Raw genomic sequence first — 15,444 nt, forward strand, 5'->3', positions numbered from 1 at the left:
GCCACAGAAGATCAATGAAACTCTGCATTAAAATAACAAATAAAAAATGCAAAAGGCACACAATAAGTAACGCATTTGAGTACGATAAATAAAAATAATTAGGGATTCTTAAGTACAATTTTGTTCTTACATGTAATAAAAGCTTTGTTCGTTAATCAAAAACGAACACATCTGCATAATCACTTGGTATTGGAATGAATGGTTGTGATCATATGATTAAGCGAGTTAATTATTGACTCTATTAATCAGCTGATTCAAACAATGACATTGAAACATCTTTATAATCAGCTGGTAGGTTTATTAGAGATGTATTCACAAATGTGTTTTGAAATTGACTACAACCGGTGTTACTAAATAGCCTGTAAATGTTTCTGAGAAATAATAGTCGGCATAAATTATGGCACCGGACAAATATTACGGGAAATAACAGTGTTTACGTGGCATAAACTAGCGTGGTTGAGTTAGGTAAGTACATGTCTTGCTAGGAGAATTATACCCGTTACGTTTAATTGTTTACTTAACAAGTCTTCAGCAAAAGCTTATGTAAAATACTCAGCTTAATAATACAGAAATATTAATAAGGGAGTGTACATTTTATAGTAAATAGTTTTAGTTTTCACAACCTATATTTTATCAACAGGGCCTTAAGTGATGTTGCTAACATGAGCTTGAGAAAGAAAAAATAGTGGGAAAAACTCATTTGGCCCGTGATCATATTTCGTCATACTGCACCATTAAACCAATGCATAGTTAACACATAGATTTTTTTAAAATTAACTCCCAAAATGGATTAATTTTTTTAAATGCATATTATTGGTACAGTTTGAAGAAAGTAAAGTATGCATGGGGCACTCAATCCATTTGAAATCAAAATTACTTAAATTTGGTTCAACAACATTAAACATCGATAAAGGGGCATTTTTATGTGTGAAAAATATAAAATGTTCAAACAGTGATTAACTAATAAATTGAAATGACTATACGATATTTTCAGTCCGAACTATTTTCTTTAGAAAAACACTTAGCTGATCTAGCTGATACCTTTATAACCTAGATTTCCCTTTAGTTTTGCAATTTATTGAACACTATTTTCGCTGCAGTATGACGAAAAAAACTTTAAATGCAATAAAAAACAGCTACCATCAAAGAATTAATACTGAAAACTTAGAATCTAAAACAAAAATTGTCTTTCAAAGAAACATAATACTGTCATCACTGGGATTTCTGGTTTGAACAGGGGTTTTCAGGCACTTGTCAGTTTAACACACAAAGTCTTTGGAATGGACAAGGCACTAAACTTTGTACACGTTCTACTGTACAGATATACAACTATCGCACCGGACAGGAGGCACTTCCATTGAGGTGGATCTCGTAACAAATAAATAAAAAGAGATCATTTTCCAAATGAGGAACCTAAATTTTGTAGATTATTCATAAAGCTAACAGTGGAATTATAAATTATTTTGGAAGTAGGTTAAGACTTCTGGCCATATGTGTTGGAGGTGAGTGGAATTATTCGTTATGAAATTGTCAATTCAACAATGTTCGTTGGCTACAACTTTAATTAGGAAAAGAATCTTAATTGTTCTCAATAAGTCAAGGATAGGTCACCAAATCTTACAAAATAGATGCTTAAACTTTAGCTCCTTAGAAGTAAGTATGATCAAACGAATTATTTAGTAAACTATTGCTCAGTGTAAATCAATATTTACAGTATACATTAAACCTATAAATTTCAACGGGCAAGGAAAGTGATACATTTCACCATCATAGAGACGTTGTGTCTTCACGAGTCTCCTCGGATGTCCAACTCTTCCGGAGGGGCGAAGTCCGAGGACCTCTTGGAAGTGACGCACCCAACTCGGGCGGCTCCTCACTTGGGCGTCTTGGGAAGGTGTCTCTTCATGTGCAGCGCGAGGTGGTCACTCCGCGCGAAGGACCTCTCGCAGATCGCGCACTTGAAGGGCTTCGCCCCCGTGTGTTTCCTGTAGTGGCGCGTCAACTCGTCGGAGCGGGCGAATCTCCACTCGCACTCGGGCCATTGGCATCGGTACGGCTTCTCCCCTGGAACATGGAACAGTCAGTGAGAAGATGTGACGGAAGATGAGCCTGGGGGGAGATGTTGGAACTGTGAGGGATCTGGGGTGAAAGATGTAGGAACTATGAGGGATCTGGGTGAAATATGTAGGAACTCTGAGGGATCTGGGTGGAAGAAGTTGGAACTGTGAAGGATCTGGGTGAAAGATGTAGGAACTCTGAGGGATCTGGGTGAAAGATGTAGGAACTGTAAAAGATCTGGGTGAAAGATGTAGGAACTCCGAGGGATCTGGGTGAAAGATGTTGGAACTGTGAAATATCTGGGTGAAAGAAGTTGGAACTCTGAGGGATCTGGGTGAAAGATGTTGGAACTGTGAAATATCTGGGTGAAAGAAGTTGGAACTCTGAGGGATCTGGGTGAAAGATGTTGGAACTGTGAAATATCTGGGTGAAAGAAGTTGGAACTCTGAGGGATCTGGGTGAAAGATGTAGGAACTCCGAGGGATCTGGGTGAAAGATGTTGGAACTGTGAAATATCTGGGTGAAAGAAGTTGGAACTCTGAGGGATCTGGGTGAAAGATGTTGGAACTGTGAAATATCTGGGTGAAAGAAGTTGGAACTCTGAGGGATCTGGGTGAAAGAAGTTGGAACTGTGAAAGATCTGGGTGAAAGAAGTTGGAACTCTGAGGGATCTGGGTGAAAGATGTTGGAACTGTGAAATATCTGGGTGAAAGAAGTTGGAACTGTGAAGGATCAGGGGAAATGTGTTGGGACTCTGAGGGATATGGAAGTAAGACGCTGGGGCAACGAGGAAACGGTGAGCTTGGTGTTGGATATATGAGGAATCTGGTTTCTCATGCTGAACCTTTAAGCAACTGAAACCTTGATATGAGTACTATTAGGAACTTGGGTTAAAAGATTATAGAGCCAATGGACCTATAAGGAATGTGAGTGAAACATAATTTATCACGAGGTAGCTTTTTGACAGGAGAAATGTGTAGAAGCTATGAAGAAACTGTCTCTAAGAAGACGGAACTATGAGGAAGGTTGAATGAATTAGGAATTAAAAAGATAAAGGGTGGTCGATGATGTAATTATGAGGGATGTTAAAGGACCCAGATGTTTTGTGTTTTTGTTGAGAAAACATGAGGGAAAAGAGACATGAATAGAAACTAGAGGAAAAAAGTGAACATATTCAGCAACGACGCTGGCTAGAAGAACTTATGAATGTTCTGTTACAGCTATTTTTACAACTATTCATAGAAAGATGTTTGGAACTGGTGGGAATTAGAGTGATCAATGATGAAACTAAGATAACTAAGGAGAAAGAAGTTAGAGCTTTCAGTGGTTTGAATAAAATATTCGGTGGAGTTTCATGAATCAGTTGACCGACTGAGAGAGACTGGATGATTCATCCTCCCACATGGTGATTCATACAACAATAGCCTCGCGCAACATATCCCTTGATAACCTCTGAACTTGTACTTAGGTAGAGTCGCTCGTTTAGCTAAATCACCGAGTATCAAGGTACCGTGGAGAATTGTAGAGGTAGACCCAAGGCATCGTCTATCAACTAGTTCTGTAGATTGTTCAACCATTTAGCAATGAGCTCGAAGGTGATTACAATTTATTGCTGTTAATTCACTGGCATATACTTGTGCACCCGATTCGTCCATACAGGTAGAATCGACAGTTAGATACTTAGTAGATGTCTCACCCAAAACAAACAGTTACAGCACATTTTTCAAATCAAATCGAACATGGTTGAAAGTGTCTCTCACACAGTTTGCAACTGCCAAACTTCTATTTCTTCTTTAGTTTTCAACGCTTGGAAATTGTGTGGCACTAGAGATCATATTCTTTGCAGTAAGCTAGATCTTTCGTCTGGGATTGATCAACAAGTCTATAGATACGTTAGAAATTAGCAAGACAATACTGCACTTTCTATAGGTCTCAATTCAACTTCGTTAGATCTCATTCTAGATGTGGGTACAGCTCCATAATAAAAAGCCAACCTATGTAATTGTTGATACCTGTCCTACACTTTCATCACAAGCTTTAGGTTCAAATGTGTCTTTCAACACGACCTTGCTTAACAATTTCCTCCCACAAGTAGGTTGACGAAACATAAAAACACCCTCATCCACACCTACAATTTCTGAAATTCCACACCACTGTCCAAAGTATGACACCTCGTTTCGCACTGGTTTACTACATGTCAACGCGGAACTTATGCTACCAGGGGAGAAATATTGAGCGGCAAGGTACACAACACTTGCATATCATAACTGTAAATAACACAAATACCCGCGTGGGATATGCCCGGATGTGCGAATGTTGGACATAAAGATAGCGAGGAACATGATCCGACCGAGGTGGAGATAGCGGACTGGCTCGGACACGCGGACCAATTATAACTGACGGATAACAGCACCAGCTCAGAAATGCTGAACAAGTGTCGGTGTGGGTTATAAAATATAATACTACCAAGACTGTGTGATATATTCGTCTAAAATAGCTTGGTAGCTCAGTAGAAGTAGTTCTACCAGTTTCTATTTCGTACGAAGGGGTAGACACCAGTACCACAAAATCTAACTTAAGTAATCCGTCAATGTTAAGATCTAGTGAGGTTTAGTGGATTTGGGTTAGGATCTATAGCTTCTATTGCTGGTTCTATAGATACACAGGTTCATTGATACGTCTATATTTATCTTCTATGGATACAAATGAGCAGCCGATTTGTTGTATTGCTCGCCTAAAAACCCCAAAGTCCTGAGGAAATTCAGTAGCTTTTTGATAGTTCATAACCGAACCCAGCTGTACTTTAGTTAACAGACTTTGCTTAAGAAACAGATGATCTGAGTAATAAAGAAGGCTACACAGGGCAGTGAAGAATCGACACGGTACAGTATAAGTAACATGGATAAGCCAGTATGGTGATACGATCGGTTTCGAACAGTGATGTCTAGCTTGTGCCTTGATCCGGGGCTTGCCATTCAAGAACCGTGGGGCTTCGTCTGGGATATCCATTCAAGGAAAATATGTTCTTGAGTTATCCAAAACTAGGTAGCTCTTGAGAGATGCGAAACCGAATAATGTTGTTACAATCATTACATTTTCCAATCATATACCTGGGTGCATTTAAAGTATTTCGACGAAAATATGTAATTCAAAGATATGAGAAGAATTCTCTAATGGAGTGAGATGCCCTGTGAAGCTATGTTTACTGACTAAGATCAGTGGTTTCTCAACACAGAGTCATTTAAAGTCCGATGACCAAGGACGCTGGGTCCAATTTGGAACAATAAAACCTAACACTTTAGAATCAAACTGGCTACCTTTGATTGCTAGCCAATCAAAATAGAACTTCCACCACATAACGTTTACTACGATAAGAAATCCTTTTAAAGAAACACCATTAAACGCATCAATAACACGTCAATACTCTCAAATCCAGTGTTGCAATTACAGCATAAATCACACTTAGCTCGAGGCAGCTCCGTATCAACCAGATGTTAAACAGTTAATAACAAGTATTGTCGCAATGAGCCAGAGACTGGTTGGCTAAGAGTGATCGATCTGTTGAAGTCCAGCCAACAATTTGTTTCATCACGTGTTCACTTGGTAACCCAACACCAACGGTCAAGATGGCGATGCATGCTCGACGATCGACTTGCAAATATGAATCGCGGGATTGCTAGGAATTCCCTTATGCCGTGGTTCATTATGATGTAGGAGTTATGCGTGCTGTGTGGCATTGGTGATTTTCTGGTGACATGATCAGAAAACCAGTGTAAACTTTTTTCCTTAGTTGATTGGTTAGTGCTCGCCTTCAAATCTAAAAGTCGCTGGTTGGATTCCATGCGAGATTGTTACTATGTGTTATTAAGGTATCAATTATGCGTTCTAGCAACAGGTTGGCGTTAGTAACAAGACCAGGGTTTGAACCATTCCCTACAAAAGAACTTAAATAAATGCCACTAGAGTAGAATGACATTCCGAAATTCAAAACCGGATAGATGCAGCCAATAGATGTATGTTTGCCTTGAATAAACTACTGTATAATCATCAAAGCTGTTTTCTGTCAACACAAAACTAAAAATTTACAAAACTGTAATTCGTCCAATTCTGCTTTATGGTTCTGAAACATGGACTCTGGACAAAAGTACTGAAAAAAACTTGTCACCTTTGAAAATAAAGTACTAAGAAAGGTTTTTGGACCAACAAGAGAAAATGGTGAATGGAGGATCAAAAATAACAGAGAAATTAGAGGCCTGTATGAAGCACCAGATGCTGTGGCGGAAGTAAACATTCGACGAATAAGATGGCTCGGGCATGTGTTAAGGAGAGAAGATTGACATTGATAAATAAAGTTTGGAAAGAGAACCCTGTTGGAAGAAGACCTCCTGGGCGTCCCAAAATGAGGTGGAAAGATGAAGTGACCAAAGATATGAGGAAGATAATAATCATGGAGGAAGATGCTGAAGATCGGAAGAAATGGAGGCATTCAGTTGGCGAGGCCAAATACCACCTTGGGTATCGATGGCCATGGTAGTAAAGAGTAAGAGTAAGAGTAGAATGACACAATAAAAAAAAAAAACACACGAAACTAAGGATAAAAAGTAAGAGTATTTGTAACCAAGTAAGCCAGTTCCATTGTCCTGTCTGATACAACAGCTGATTAAGAAACAAACAGTGAATCATTACGGCCGTAGTTGGAGCAGAACGATTTGTTATGAATATTATCGGCCCCAACACGCACCCTTGGGGAACACCGCGGTGTTTGATTGGCAGATTTCATTACAGCTCCTGATTCCGTCTCCTACTGCGATCCGTGATTAGAATTGATTTCCGTCTGCAACTCTAGACTTATCATTTCGTCCAGGTCATCAATACATGTCCGGATTTGATGAGAATGCGCCATGTTGACTTTGCCGATCTGTTTCTATCGATTACAAGTCGGAGACTGAATTAATCAGTATTTCACGATGGACTTGGACGTGTTTGGGTGATTGTAACGACATTTCCAAGATGTTATGTATTTTAAAACAAATGATTTCATTTCTTAAAGTGCTTGGATGTGTCACATTTAGAGGTTGAACTTTGGTTTTTCAAGCTCTTCCTAAATATTTAGGGATGCAAAAACAATCTTGTGATATGGAGAGTATCTGCTCAAACAGTACTTGATACAAGTCGTCCTTGTATGACATAAACAAATTAACACTTCGAATATACAAAAGACTTATGAGGGACGCAGTGGAAAATAATGACTTACCACAAAACATCAGACCAAAAACACTCCAAATATAAAAGCATATACTGTACAAGTGTGTAGTTACTTTTAACACTACTATGAAATAGGGATAGGACTGAAGCGTATTTCAACCCAAATATGAGCAAAGCGAGTATAATGGAATGAGATGCATTGTTTGTGTCTTCTATATATTGTGGTTTCTAGCTATTTCTTTTAACCATTTGCCGAAATCTCAACGATCAAGGAAGTGAATGGCGTAGTTTTCAACTAACATAAAGCTACCGACTTTTCTCAGGATCAAGCCAGCGGCCTACAGCTTGAAAGGCGAGCACTAAATCCACTCAGCTATCCACCTAGATTTATTCTAATATTTTCTATCCCAACCTCTATTTTTGTGGAAATCATTCTTGAAAACACGTACATCATCAGCCAACAAACACTTTAGACGAGGATAGATCAACTGGAAGCTGTATTTCTCCATCTCCCATCAACTCAGGTAGCTTACGAGTTGACAACCTTGATCTACGAGTGATCGATGAATCTGTGACAAACTACTGCGTGTTCCTCACATCGCCTCTACTGTCCGTCTCACGTCAAGATGGCGAGGTCCACGACCGCGTATGTCCCCACACGTTATGGCGTTTTGTTTTATTGTTATTTTATACGCTACATATGTCCCATTGTGTCGTCGGAATAACAGCACTCTGCAGGTGTGTGAGTGCGCGTGCGCGCGTCGCATTAGCATACCGGATAATCGCTATTGCTATTGACAACAATAGAATTAGGTGCAATTTGGCACGCGGGCCGCGAGCCGGGCCATCTGGCGGTGGAAAATCGCGGGAAATGTCGGGGTTGGCGCGTGATGAATCGCGACACTACTGAATGAGTGAAGAGGAATTTGTGGAGGGAGGTGAAAGATGGAGCATGTTTGTGTTGAAATTTATGTACTCGGTAGGCCAATTAAAATAAAAGACTGCAACATGAAGGAAAGTGATATTGAAGGTTCACATCCTAATGTCGTCCCTTTAAAATTGATTATTTTTGATTCATTTCGTTTTGAGCATCGGCTCGCCCCTTGCTTTGCTTGATAAGTTTAACAAAAGGAACTTGGACCCACCAAAAAGGACAAATTCAAGGTTAAAGAAATAAAATTGTCGGAGTTCTTGAACTGTCTTCGATTGGCATTTAATTTATTTCCACCACTCGCCATTAAAATTAAAACTATTGGAGATCAGAGCGGATAAGAACTTGGAAGTAAACTAGGAGATCTATATATGCACTTTCATGGAGCGTAAACAATTAGTTAAACCTTTCTTTATCATCGACTGGTTCATACATAATATCAGTTATTTTGCATTATCGTGTGAAATTGACCGATTTAAGACCATGAAAAAATTATTGGGTGTAATCAAAAAAGGTATTTGTGAGAGTGAAGAAGAAAACAGCAAACCTGACCCACAAACGGAGTGAACGATGAGGCATCCACGCTGTTTCCATGGTTGTCGTCCTGGACATAGAATGTTGTTAATATTAATCACGAACTGTCCGAACGTGGGATTCCTGCGATAAATCACGTCTCCACATAACAGGTAATTTGCAAAGCGTCAAAACACGCGATGTTGAAGATAAATCACATTGGAAACTGCACATCCCGTGTCTGAACAGAACTAGAGAATTTATCTGTGATAAATAAGCTATTATGGGGTATAAATAGTAAAAGTTTGGGATTGACACGGGCCTCATAAGCGTCAAGGTCGGGTCGTAAAGACGAGATTTGTCAAGAGAAGGATTGACGGAGAAAGCGCTAATAAGCGTCCCACGACGTCAAACTGGGACCTCGCCATAAAACTGGATAATCTCGGGAATGTCGGACCACACGAGGACAACACGAGACGCTAGAGTTGAACGTTGGTGGCTGCTAGCAAATGAAATTTAGAGGTTTTTGTTGACGATTGACAGTAAGATAATATCAAGTTCACTTCCTATCAGCATGATAAACGTATTACCAAGTCAACTCACGACAAGATGAACACACTCAAAACATCATTCAAACCAACAAGACTTAAACAACAAAAACCCACATGTTATGTTGGCCATTGCATAAGCCACTGGGCAAGATCAAAATTGTATTTTTCTTAGAGGTTTGTATCTACACTCGATATGTAAAGTCTAAATGTTTTTGTTCCAATTCCACCAAAGTACTAAAGAAAGTTACCTCCAAATCTGTTCAAAACATGACTATAGTCAAAACATGGTCTCTAAAACCAACAAGATATCAAATACAAACCCCATAATATATTGTAAGAGCCACTTAGATAGACTTTTACGAATTGAGTAGCCTATTATGTGTACTGAAACTCGTTACAAAACCGACAAGGCTCCAATAAAAAAACAAGATGGCAACTAATACATTTCTTCATGCAAACCAAACTGATTTGTATAGGATCTCTAAATCAGCTAAAACATTGAGATCGGACGAAAACATTCCTGCGTTTCAACAAGGCGCCAAAACAACTCTACAAGCCAGTGAGATGCAAGATCCAATTCCTCATGCAAACCGAGTGTACCAGCTGTCAGGAGATCCGAATCACACCCCATTGTTCCCTGACATTTCCATTAGTCCCCGGGGTGGTGGAACTTCTGGGGATCAAGGTCGAAAAACAATGGGTGCGGAGAGCATGAAATGACCGCTAGGGGCAGCACCGGTGATATGTGTGATACGGACTTTCGGTGGTCCGGTCCATTGTTTGACGAGGCTGCAGGCGACAGCGGCTCAATGGCCAATAAACATTTACTGGTCCAGTTTGCACTCTTATCGTGCCAAGTCGCGGTCGAAACGCTTCCAGGTGCTGTATTGGTTTAGGAATTTAGAGTTTATCAAATGGAGCAGTTTCAGACATGTTCAGCTGGAGGTATTTGTGTATTTATGTAATTTGGTAAAGATTGGACAGAGGTAGGCAGCTAAAGCACTTGATATGGGAATCTCTTGCTCCTTGCTTCGTGGGTTATTGAATTTGATAAAGGTTGAATGGATTTGTGGAATTAAGCACATTTTAAATATTTTTCAATCTTTTTACTGGGTTAAGTGATGTGTTGGTGCAATCATGAGCTTCTACAAACTGAAGGTTCCGTTAAGTTATGTCTGTACTTAGAAATAACCCTTTTAATGTCACCAAAGTCATAAAAAACTAGCTTGGGTTTACCAGTTGAAAAATTTGAACTCCCAGAAATAGAGGGGGGAAGAAAAGCATTAAATAACTTTAGATTAAGGATGACATGTTCCATCCCAAGCAAAACTAAGCAAACGTTATAGTGATGTAGTTAGCTTTCCCTTGAACGCTTTCAATGTTACATGACACAGAAATACTATTAGCCTGAACAGAGACAGGGAAAGAACAAGGTCCACATTCAAAATTACCCCAAAAATAATTAAATGTCTTCACTTTAATCTACATGTTTATTAAATAGTAAAAACACCTCCATCCGTGCGAAACTGTCAAATTCCCCCAGGTTTTGGCGAAGTATGTGACACGTACATTGACTCTGACGATATTTCAATATAGACAATAGCTCATTTGGACACAAAGCGAGCGGGGGCCGTGAAACGTGGCACAATAAGTACTTCCTCTCACAGTACTTCGACATGACAATCCGCGACAGCAACACACTGGGAACTGGAGCTTGGAACTGAGGTTGGAGGTTTCCCCCATCTTTCAATCCTTGGACGATAGGACTTTTACGCTCCATCCCGTGGCATTTTAAAATATTATTTTAGATCATCTCGAGAGTGGTGGCATTGTCAATTAGACAAAAATCTATAGGGGAGGGGGTTCAAACCCCCGGGACCTCAGGGGCCAAAGACCCGCTCTACACAGACTTACCCGTTAATGTGTAATCCTCCTAGGTTCGCTCCCTATGAGAAACTTGGAGGTTGAATGGAGAATGATCTGGAATTGGTTGGTTGAAGATACAGTGAATTAATTGAGAGCAGTTTTGAATGGGTTACCCAAAGATGGAGATAGTTAGGAAGGATTTGTTGAGTTGTCGCTATCATTATTGCGGTTAATTAAAGAAGACATGTATGAAACCCCGATTGGAAGCGCTGTATTGAGAATGTAAGGCTGGATTGACAACAAACTAAATGACAGCATAAGGTAATGAAGGAGGAGGCAATTCAATATTGGTTTTTGGAAGAGGTAATATGGATGAAGAGTGGATAACTTATACACATTTTTATTACAAAGAGAGCTAGGTTTGTTTGTTTACCAAAAATAAAGATTTAAGATATGCATTCTAAGGGTAGGAAAGAAATAAGCGTTGGTAGGAAAAGAATTGGCATAGGATTTGGCCGAAGAGAACATAGTCAATTCTGAGTTGGTTGAGGAAGGGATGATTAACATACATACAATTCTCACTCGATAATAAAAAAGGGAATTACTTTTGACGTCTACAAAGTACAAAAGAATATAATAAGAGCACTCAAATATATATAAGAATGTATTAAATCATCAGATTTAGTAAAGCAAAAATTACATTTAGCTTTTGAAAGCTGTTTACATCGACCAAATTATGAACAAGCAACAAACTAAACGGCTATGAAACCTCAGTTGGCTGGTTTGCTCATATTACGACTGTAAGTCATTTCCATTTCCGACACTTTCATTCCATACAAGATCATAAATCAAGACAAATGTCATGTTTGAATTAGCAGACTGCAACGCGCAGTGAATTGCATAAAAGGGGGAAAGCGCTCAGGGACGACTGCAGACTGCACAGCTGAACAATGTAGCTTCAACAGCTGTGGGGAAACCGACTGCTTAAGACTGTGTACAGTAATGCATTTGAAACATATTAAGCCCTACAAAAGATACAAACTGCCAAATATAATATCAAGTTGCACCAAAAAAATGCATTGGGAACTATATGAAACTTAAAAGTTGAAATGTTTCTGTTTTAAAAACATACAAGTAACACAGAGCTGCATTTAATATTGTATCACAATCAGTTCTTACTATTTATCCGTTATTTGCCAAATTCCATCACATAGCATATTTTTTACAATGCATACTTAAGTATTCATTAGGTTAATAGTAACCATCATGTCATGTTCACGTGCTATTGACAATGAGATCATATTCATGCCAACATGTACTGAGCTACTATAGTAGAAATAAAACTGAAAGTAGTATCGACATGACAACTGCTAGAATATTGAGACGCTGTAATTTTGTTAGGTTGGTACCAACGTTTATATCGTTGGTACCAACTAGGGGAATAAACTTATTGGGTCATGGATTTATGTGTACAATCCCACAATGTCCTACTTCAAATGTACAAAGTACAATGTGCTTTAACCTCTAGTAAAAATTTCAGCTAAATTCTTTCAATTCCCCCTCAGTTGTATCTCTACCCCAGTAGTGCTGACATGTTATTCAATGCCCAATTTAAGCCTGTCAAAGCCCACGTTTATATTCTTGAATGTCCATACAATTTACTCTTACTCATTAAGTATTTTGTTCAGAAATTATCTTTCACCCTAAAGAAATGTCCACCAAAAGAACATGCTTTACATTAAAAGCCTCTGTTGTCATATTTGAGTGTAAACCTGTATAAATTATTCCAGTTGTTTACGTAATTTATCGTAGTCACATATCGGACCGCGGGCACCCCAATGAGAGCGAGAGAGATGGAGTTAGTCCCACAAGAGGAGGGAGGGGGGGTGACTTTATTGCGGGTGGACCCCATTTGCTGTCCAGTGCTGTTTAATCTTGCGGCGAATCTGGGACTAATTCCGCTTGTTATGTGTTGCCAGGAAATGCGTGTTTGTATAAATTAATCTGCGGAAACTGGTTATCCGGTTAATTTATTCGTATTTATCTGCCTAACGTATACATATTGATAGTTAAGAATTAAATTTGAATTTGCATTGTATGAATTAATTTTGTGTGAGGAGTGAGTTTCGGTTTGGGTTGGATTTTAGTTCTGGTTTTGTCATTGTCTTTGTACTAATGAACTTTTCACGATACATCTTACCTTCTACAAATGAATTAATAATGATCGAGTGCTTATTTGATTGTGTTACCTAAGTAGATGTTGAATAGTATAGGTAAACAGTCAAAACCAGTAAAAATTTATATTTCAGTATTGAGGTAAGACAGTTAACTTTCAAGAATCTATCATGCGTAAACGTATACAGTACATTCTTACAATTCAGAAGGTTTTTATTTCAAGACGTATCAAGTTTAACTCCTCACTTTTAAATAGGCCTACCATAGAAAAAATATACTTTTTCATAGACATCATAGTAAAGCTTGGCCTTTTTTGTTAGATAGCTATACAATATTCTAGGAAATTGTGAAATAAACTGCTTTTCAAGTACAGTAGAATAAAAATGGGACTTTCTAGAATATTTAGATAACATTTTGATTCAAGGGGAAAAACTACACAAGGGCATATTTTTATGGGGGGGGGGGGAATATGAAAAAAATAAAATATAATTAACGCAGATTCTAGAGATAAATTTACGTTTTTTTTCGTCAAACTCCAAAGAAGGTCATTTATATATTGTGTGGATAAATGTCATGACCTCTAGAGTACCCACATTAGGTCAAACCGTAACACCGGCATGTAATTCACTACTAATCAGTATGTAAAATAAAATCTTCCCAGGATTGTGAGATACAGTGAAACTATTTCACTAAACACCCAACTAACACGTTGCGTGCCGGTAAGCGTCGACAATCACACATAAGCGCCCAGTTAGACTGACACAGTGACAGATCGCCGGTGATAGCGGAAGTGTCAATTTTCCGCACTCGTGACTATTGTGGCCAACTGCGTGAAATGACATCAGTTGAGTAAAACTAAAGGAACAACAGTTCACTGCACACGAGTGTGTGATGGTGGGACTATGGTGGTGTCCATAGGATGACATATGGTGAAATGAGAAGGATATAACTGAATTTTAATTTCCCTGATTATCTTTTTTACGGAATCATTTGAAAAGTCCAAGACTGTATGAAGTACAAAGTACTGGGAGAGAGCCACTATGAAGGTATGGAGTTCCTTCTTGCAAAAGGAAGAATAGTGAAGTAGTTATCCGTTACAATTTTGAAAATGACTGTACGTAAAAATGTAAGCTCGAGTAAATCAGCTACAGACGGTTTTGACTCGAAGACAACAATTTTGAAATTGCTGTAAACTATCACCGTGGAAACCTTACTTCTGTTAGGACGATGCAGTTTTAGAGAGTATGGGGTACAATGAAAAACCAATAGGATCTGAAAACCGGGAAATCTGTGTTATCGTTTTGTACCATTAAATCAATAGTATTGTAGTACCAGGGGGAGTTTTATTAAGTACGAGTGAACCTGAAGCATTGTGAGTATTAGGGAATCAAAAGTATCATTTTGTACAAGGAAAATGTACAATGATTTAGTATGACGTGGGGTCAGTAGCATGATTTTGAATTGGGAAAAATCTTACAGTTATATTGAGAATATGTATAAAATAACTATTAGATGAATCTGAAACTCGACGAAAAGTAATATCGTAAACATTTAGTAATAACTAATAACACAAAACCCCAACAATGAGGATACATGTAAAATTATTGCCCAAATTAGACTCAACACATTTAACACTACGGCTGTGTTTGAAATAACTTTCTTCGACCTGTTACTTTGCAATCAGCCAATTCCACATACATCGAAATATATAAGTGATTCGTTAATCAACCCGTGTTAGAAAGCCTGTTCCAGACACGATAACTGATAAGGGAACAACTTTCGAGAAAGTGGAACTCAATTCTTCCCGAATTGAGGTTCTTGTTATGCGACGCATGCAAAACATCCTCTTGTATAACTTTGCGGTTTTCCTTAATCAAATTTTGCATTAAATTTTGGAATATTTGAATAATTCATCTGTAAATAATTTAAGCCTGACGCGTGGATTTTATAAAGATGGAATACTGATCGATAATTAGGACAGGTTAGGTAGCAAAATATCTTAGATTACTGTTCAAATTTTGATTCAGATACCAAGATCCAATAGTTACGAAGACATCTTATTTCAATCGATAATTTTTTCACCAAGCATATAATATTAGGCACCACCTAGATCTAGGTAAATGCTTTATAAATCACAATCCATCA

The 15,444-nt window shown here is 38.5% G+C and overlaps 1 protein-coding gene across 1 annotated transcript in view; it reads right to left on the minus strand.

Moving 5' to 3' along the window:
- Positions 1-1,047: 1,047 nt before the first annotated feature.
- LOC128995808 (dendritic arbor reduction protein 1-like) overlaps positions 1,048-15,444 on the minus strand; it is a 32,850-nt gene continuing 18,453 nt past the window's right edge. The window contains exon 4 of the mRNA XM_054420826.1: positions 1,048-2,064. Coding sequence (XP_054276801.1) covers positions 1,874-2,064 — 191 coding nt within the window. The 3' untranslated portion in view covers positions 1,048-1,873. The remainder of the gene's footprint in view (positions 2,065-15,444) is intronic.

Source organism: Macrosteles quadrilineatus, unplaced genomic scaffold, assembly GCF_028750875.1.
Source record: "Macrosteles quadrilineatus isolate MER2022 unplaced genomic scaffold, UCM_ALF_1.0 Scaffold_5__1_contigs__length_97177068, whole genome shotgun sequence".
NCBI classification, from domain to species: domain Eukaryota; kingdom Metazoa; phylum Arthropoda; class Insecta; order Hemiptera; family Cicadellidae; genus Macrosteles; species Macrosteles quadrilineatus.